The sequence below is a fragment of the Octopus bimaculoides genome, chromosome 13 (genome assembly GCF_001194135.2).
Source record: "Octopus bimaculoides isolate UCB-OBI-ISO-001 chromosome 13, ASM119413v2, whole genome shotgun sequence".
Classification (NCBI taxonomy): Eukaryota; Metazoa; Mollusca; class Cephalopoda; order Octopoda; family Octopodidae; genus Octopus; species Octopus bimaculoides.
In genome coordinates this window covers 9,654,109-9,662,081 of record NC_068993.1, presented here as the reverse complement: position 1 = coordinate 9,662,081, position 7,973 = coordinate 9,654,109, and the positions used below count along the sequence as shown (strand labels likewise).

Here is a 7,973-nt window from a genome sequence, read left to right as displayed (position 1 = left end):
ACACACACACGTGCATGTGTGGAGACATACTCAATCAATTTTGAAAGATATCTAAAGGTATTTTTTACCAAATCTTTATCTAGAATCGCATTTTCCACAATCTGCTGAGCATTTTTCCTGTCTTCCATCATATCCTGCATTTGTTTCTCCAGCGTGGTACTATAAACATCAATGGAAAATTAGGATTCAGTCAATAAGCTGTCATAGTTCAAGGTTCTTGTATATGTTCAAAGAAAAAGAAAAAACTTAGACAATGCTTATTATCTGTTTATCTTTTTCTTTATCTATAATGACTCATTGATTGATTGATTGATTAGTTGATAGATAGATAAATGGATGGATGGACGGACGGACAGACGGATAGACACACAGACAAATCATCGTATTAATGTCCCTACTTTCTCATGCTTGCATGGGTTCGATGTATATATATCCAAGTTTCTATGATTGTGTACAGAAGAATATAGTAATAAATGAAAAAAAAATTTTTTTTAAGGATAATCAAACCAAATGTTCATCATTTTGAGCCACTCACCCAATGAATATTTCTGCCAAATTTGGTGAAAATCCATTCAGCCATTTACAAGTAAATTTGCAAACACACAGATTACAATACCCTGCTTTTGCTTAAGTGCACAGGGTAAAAAAAAAAGCTAAGTAAAATGAAATTGTAAAAATATATTGATATAAAAGGAAAATGGAATTTGGTAAGTTACTTTTTCTCTTGCTGTAAAATAATCCACTTTTCAAGTTCAGAATTTTTCTCGTTCAGTTGCTGAAGTTCTTCAGCTTTGGATTTTAAACTGGAAATATAACAACAAATATATTGCCATTATCATTATCACCATCACCACCACCACCACCACCACCACCATCATCATCATCATCAGCAACATCCTCATCATCATTATTCTATCATCACCATGATTATTATCAGTGGCAGCATTACCACCACCACCACCACCACTACTACCACTGTCATTATGAGCAACATTATTCTCATCATAGCTGCCACCACCATAGTCATCATCATCATCACCACCACCAAACACTACAACTGTCATTATCACCAGCATCATCTTCATCATAGCTGCCGCCACCACTACTGTCATCATCATCATCATTGTTGTCATCAACATCATCATCATCATCATCATCATCATCATCGTTGTTGTCATCATCATCATCATTGTTATCATCATCATCATCATCATCAACATAAATCTATTTTCATTAAAGAATGGGAAAATAAGATCAAACTTACTCATTTTCCAAACTTGATGCATGCCTTTTCATATTGGTGACCACTTCACCAGAATTACAGTCTTTCTGGGCCAGTTCAACCAATTCTTGTTCCTACGGAAAATGAAAAGAGAAGACAGGGATGACAACAGTTCAACACTGATTGAAAAAAAGAGAATTATTTTTTCTTCACCCACCCATCCATCCACCTTTCTGTTCCTCTACCCTTATTATCACTCACATATACACTGTGTGCCTTCAGGGTACGCTATCACCATTTCTCTCTCTTTCCAACTCAGAAAGCCATGTATTCACCACTTTGCCAAAAAACCAGTTCCTGTTCCTCAATCATACTTTCACATTCTTCAATACTTGACTCAACTTGACTCGACTCCACTCCACTTACCATATTTTAACATGTATAAGGAGCCCCCCTAATTTTGGGGGCTTAAAATTTGGAAAAAAGGCTTTGTAAGGGATTATAATTCTATCCATCCATGTATAAGAAACTCCCATAGACTCGGAGTAAGATTAAAAAATACATCTGAAAATTACATAAAAAAACTGAGACATAATTATAAAGAAACAGCACAGAAAGACTGTGGAAAACTAAGTCTTGAAGATGATTTGAACTACGAGTCAAGACTACGAGTCTTGAAGATGTAAAATATAGTCTTCATTTACCTTCCATTTGAGTTTTCGCTTGAGTTCTTCAACGGCGGCCTGCAAAGTTTCATTATTGACTTTCAAGTTTATTACTTCCTTCTCTTTTTCCCTGAAGTGAAAAATAAACCCTTTTTTTTTTTTTTGTCACCAAATAAGGCATTATGTAAGAAGTAAATTAGAATAATTTATGCGATACATATAAAACAGCGTGAATCCAAATAATAACCTTAAAGTATTCTGCGTTGATGAAAAAAACTAGCAGTCAAATATTCAAGTTCGAATCTGCCAAAACATATTGGTTTCAAATTTTGGCACAAGGCCAGCAATTTCAGGGGAGAGAGTAAGTCGATTGCATCAATTCCAGTATTTTACTGGTACTTCTTAGATCAATCTCAACAGAATAAAAGATAAAGTCAACCTCAGTGGAATTTGAACTCAGAATGTAAAGACAGACACAATGCCACAAAGCATTTTACCTGGTGTGCTAATGATTCTCCCAGCTTTCTGCCTTAATAATAATAATAATAATTATAATAATCATCATCATCACCATCACCGTTTAACATCCGCTTTCCATGCTAGCATGGGTTGGACGATTTGACTGAGGACTGGTGAGCCAGATGGCTACACCAGGCTCCACTCTGATCTGGCAGAGTTTCTACAGCTGGATGCCCTTCCTAATGCCAACCACTCTGAAAGTGTAGTGGGTGCTTTTACGTGCCATTGGCACGAGGGCCAGTCAGGCGGTACTGGCAACGGTCACGCTCAAGCGGTGTTTTTTACGTACCACCTGCACAGGAGCCAGTCCAGCGGCACTGGCAACGACCTCGCTCGAATGTTTATTTCACATGCCACCGGCACAAGTGCCAGTAAGGTGACGCTGGTAACGATCATGTTCAAATGGTGCTATTTACGTGCCACTGGCATGGAAGCCAAACAGCTGCTCTGGCAATGATCACGCTCGGACGGTGCTATTAGCGCTCCACTGAGAGGGGTGTCAGTCATCAAATTTGGTTCAATTTCGATGAAATGTAGAATGAAGAGAGAAGACAGAATTAAGATAGATAAAATATGTTATAAACTTGTTTGTTAAGTGAGCATTTTGAAATTTGACTAATATTACCACTTTTATCAGCAGTATATAAACAGGTCAGATCAAAAATGATTTGCTAATAGTAATCATGTATAGCAATTATATCTGTTTCATAGCCAGGTTGTCAGCAACTAAACTGGAAATGCCACTCCAGGGGTTTTGTTATATGTGAAGGGTGAATGAACAATTTGATAGGACGAAAAACAATAGATGTCTGCAAAAGGGGAGGAACACATCAAGGAGTCACCATTCATCTATCATTCACAAAAGCCACAAATATAATGAAAACAAAAATTAAGTAACACAACTACCTGAGATTTTTCTGTAAAGGTTCCACTTCAGCAACGATTGATTGTACTGACGTATAATATTGGTTCTTCATCTGTGAAGATGAATATATAACAACAATCAATCATTCTCTCAATCAACCAATTGTTTGATCACTTAATCAATTAGTCAATCAATCAATCAATCAATGTTATAAAATGAACTGATTTCTTTTGAAGAGACACAAAGCCAATTTACATAAGGCATATATGGGAATATAGTTTACTGAACTGAATCCAAAATTTTTTGGTGACTGACATAGAGCTTTTTTTTAATGACACCTGCAAGAATATGTCTGTGAAAAAGGCAGTACTGTCAACACTGGAAATGACTGGGACTGACCTGGGCTTAATAGTAACGTTCACTTCATTATAAATAATGCTCTCCACTATAATGCAGCATTGTATATAAACCCACACCCATTCTTTCCACAAAGAGCTGTTAAACAAACACAGAGTTGTAGTTGTGTAATATATTCATCTTCTGGTGGGACGCCAGTGCTTGATGGACTTTATGTGAAATGGTAAGGGTTGTTGCAAACAGCCGTCAAAGACAGTGTGAGGAACCTGAATTCTATTGGAAAGATAGCTCAAAATTACTGTGTGACTGTGGACTAGGGTTAAACACTATAATAGCTTCTCTCCATTGTTTCTCCAAACACAGAGGAGGAGATGAGGTCAGAACTGTGAATCAACAAAGAACACATCAGTTTGATAGTACAACCATTAATTACAGTCATGAGTCATTCCTGCTTTGCAGAGCTTACATTCTTCTAAATGGAATGAGTAATTTGAGAGTTGTGTGTTTTGGCCTGAGCAAACAGCCTTTCAGCTGACTGCTTGAGTAAACATGAAAATTGGCTTTCAGGAAAGGTGGGAGGGGAAAAATAAGTTGTGGTAAGTCAAACTTCAGATATGATGTTTATGTAACGTACCCGGTTGGTCTGCTTCTCAAGATCATCCCATGGCTGGTTGCTTTTCAAATTCTACAGAAGAAATGGGATTTAGATAAATTTTACAATTTTATAATGAAGTGAAAATACATGAAAATATATAAAACATACAATGATGATTTGCTTATATATGTGTGTGTGTGTGTAAGTATGTGTGTATGTATGTATGTATATATATATGTATAATATTATATGATGTGATATTAGGATTACACCATCTGATCCATGTTTTCATTAGTCAACTTTGGTCACATGATGATGTTTAAGGTACAGGATTGGAATATGAAGAGTAAGATTTAGCAAGCTGTTACCAGTGGTATATGTGCATTCATGTGGGTTTCTTGTGAGTGCATGTATGTATGATTTTCTCTGTAAAAATGGCCCATGTATTTGTCATTCATGTTGGGTGATGGATAATGTTACTATAAATATTCAATGTGCTATCTCCAAGATCAAAGTAGACAGCACCAACTCAGACTAAAACTACAAGCACTAAAATATTAAACTTAAATGATTTCCATTTCAGTATAAAAATGCTACATAGATATTATATTAATCTTTTGTGAAAGTTAATATATAAAATATATTTTCTAAATCAATAAAAGACTTAATATATTGATTTGTTAAACAAATCAATACAAAAAATTTCAACCTGTAAATCTGATGTTAACTGCTTCACTTGAGACATAGCTTCTTGGTACATTTCTGTCACAGTTTCTTTTTCCTGAAAAACAACAACAACAAAAACAAGATGTGAAAGCACTCTGACTGCATCATTATTATCACCATCATCATCGTCGTCATCAATTGCTAATGTCAAATTTTCCATGCTTGCATAGATCAGATGAATAATGTCAAGGCATATTTTCTATGGCTGGATGCACTTCCTGTTGTCAACCCTTATCTGTTTCCAAGCAAGGAAATATTTCTTCATGGGTAGACATGTCTTTCAAGGAAGATTGGAAACTAACAACACCTGTATGAGAGTGATATGCATTTACATCTATCATGCAGTGTCAAAAGAAGCAATACAGGTACACATATCTCCATGCACACACCCACATATACATGCATACCCACACATACACACACGCACATATATATACATGCAGTGGTCTCCTTTGCATTTCTGTCTACCAAATTCATTCACAAGGCTTTGATTGGCCCAGCCCTATTGTTGGTCTTTTGCTTAGTGGACAATCTAAACTAAAACACTATTTTTCACTGAGGCAGTGTTAATGAGAGCACACAAATTTGACATTCCTACATATGCATGTACACACACACACATGATGGACTTCTTCTCAGTCCCCATCAACCACTTCCACTCACAAATCATAGATCAGTCTAAGACTACAGTAGAAGACCCCTGCCAAAAGTGCCACACATAATAAAATAAAATCCATTCCGGATTTATATTGCATACTTTTTGCTAGCTTTATCGTGAATAATTTTGCATCTTGGGAGGGTCATTATGCCAATAATAAACACACACACTGGTTCTAATTCACTTTTTTTATTATTTGTTTGTCAACAGATTAATTATTTAACCAATTAATTAATCGATTGTTTGATAAATCATTCAATCAAACAATCAATCAGCTAAGTTTATCAAAGTCTGTTTATGCCATTTGCAACTTTATCAATGTCATACTCTCTCTACCAAAGTCTGCTTCAAGCCTGTCTGAAAATAATTTATAATTAAAACACACACACACACACATACATACATACACAAACAACAATGACAAAAACGAAAAAAAAGAGAAGAACCTCCATTTACCTTTGTAAGCAAGGCTATCTGTTTCCTAAAATTCTCAACTGTTTTCTGATCAGAGTCTGTTTCTTTGATGATTTCAGGTAAAGCATCAGCTTCCAATTCTAAAGTTTCTTTTAAACGTTTCCTCAAACTTTAAAATGACCAAATCAAAAATCAATAATCGTAAATTATTGCAAAGATATTACATGATTAAAGTTAAAAAAAAAAAAAAAATAACAAGAGACTCTACTTGCTTTTCTTTTTTTTTTCTTTTTAAGTTTCATTCAAATAACATGTACGTCATATATTTCACAAAGATAAGGCAGCCTTCTGGCTTTATGTTCTGGGTTCAAATTTTACCTTGGTCACCTTTGGTTGTCAGCTTTTTAGAGTTGATAAAATAAGCACCAGTTGAGCTCTAGGTTCAACATAATTGACAAGCCCCTCCCTACAAAATTGCAGGTCTTGTACCTACAGCTGAAAGGATTATAATCATTATTATTATTATTATTATAAGGCAAGCTGACAGAATCGTTAGTACACTGGAGGAAATGCTTAGCGGCATTTCACCCGTTGCTATGTTCTGTGTTCAAATTCCGCTGAGGTCAACTTGGCCTTTCATCTTTTCAGGGTCGATAAATTAAATACCAGTCAAGTACTGGGGTCGATGTAATTGACTATCCCCCTCATACTTATTTCATAAATTCAAGTTCCACGAACGAAATAAGGAAGGTATCAGGTGGTCATGAGATGTGCTAAAAATAGCAGCTAAATTGCTCTTAAATCACACATTTTTTTTCATAACCATGTGAATTCCCATGTATAGAACAGGAATTCACGAAAAATTTTCTGAAAATTCCAAAAAATGAAAAAGTTATGAGGGGTTATAATGGGGTACTTAAACCAGAATTTCATTGACTTATTTTCATCAAATCAGACCATATTCTTACATCACAGCATTGTTTTATTATTGCAATTAATAACTTCATAATATAACTTACTCATCATTTTCTTTTAAAACTTTTTGTAGGTCCTCTTTTAGTGATTTAAACTCTTCAGAGGAATGCTGAAAATGAAGGAAAATAAAATAGCAAGAAATAATTTAAGAAAAAATAACAGCTGTATAATTCATATTGCACCAAGGATAAAGCAACTTTAGTGTAGCCCAATGGTTCTTAACCAATTTTATTATTTTTTTTTACAGCAGCCCCTTTTAAGTAGTTCTTATGCCTAGCACCTACCTAGGTGGCAAGTGAGGTATCATGACTAAACAAACTTAACATGGGTGGTAATTTAAAATTTTACTCTAAAAATGGATTGTATAAGCTTTTAACAGTGAAATGATAAAAACTTTATAAAGACAAGAGCTGTAAATTTACTTTATACATTGCGAGTTAACGACTTCCCTCTACCTGATGAGATCTGGCTAAATTTTCTATATCAGGCTCAATGTTAGTCAAAAGAAATTTATTTCATTGCTTAGTCAGCGATTGCAACACCACAATCATGTGTCATGTATAATATAATTACTACAATAGGTATAATTTGGTATGCTGTGTTAACTCACTGCCCACTTTCAACATGCCCAGTGCTGCCTTGGGGGTGGTAACACCCATGCTGAGAACTTCTGGTGTAGTCCATCGTTACTCAAAAAGAGCATTTGAGTCTAGGATTTAAAACCTTCAGTCACTTTGTCTAATGTACTCTTTTACTCTTTTACTTGTTTCAGTCATTTGACTGTGGCCATGCTGGAGCACCGCCTTTAGTCGAACAAATCAACCCGAGGACTTATTCTTTGTAAGCCTAGTACTTATTCTATCGGGACGTAAACACACCAGCATCGGTTGTCAAGCGATGTTGAGGGGACAAACACAGACACACAAACATATACACACATATACATATATATATATATATATATATGTATATATATA

At 35.2% G+C, this 7,973-nt stretch overlaps 1 protein-coding gene across 1 annotated transcript in view; it reads right to left on the bottom strand.

Moving 5' to 3' along the window:
• The window catches only part of LOC106876255 (putative leucine-rich repeat-containing protein DDB_G0290503), a 21,786-nt gene that overhangs the window by 8,270 nt on the left and 5,543 nt on the right, over positions 1 to 7,973 (bottom strand). Inside the window, exons 5-13 of the mRNA XM_014924782.2 lie at positions 7,041 to 7,105; positions 6,064 to 6,190; positions 4,933 to 5,004; positions 4,263 to 4,313; positions 3,313 to 3,383; positions 1,927 to 2,017; positions 1,265 to 1,356; positions 717 to 803; positions 69 to 159 (exon numbers count right to left, since the gene is read on the bottom strand). Of these exons, the coding sequence (XP_014780268.1) occupies positions 69 to 159; positions 717 to 803; positions 1,265 to 1,356; positions 1,927 to 2,017; positions 3,313 to 3,383; positions 4,263 to 4,313; positions 4,933 to 5,004; positions 6,064 to 6,190; positions 7,041 to 7,105 (747 nt within the window). The remainder of the gene's footprint in view (positions 1 to 68; positions 160 to 716; positions 804 to 1,264; positions 1,357 to 1,926; positions 2,018 to 3,312; positions 3,384 to 4,262; positions 4,314 to 4,932; positions 5,005 to 6,063; positions 6,191 to 7,040; positions 7,106 to 7,973) is intronic.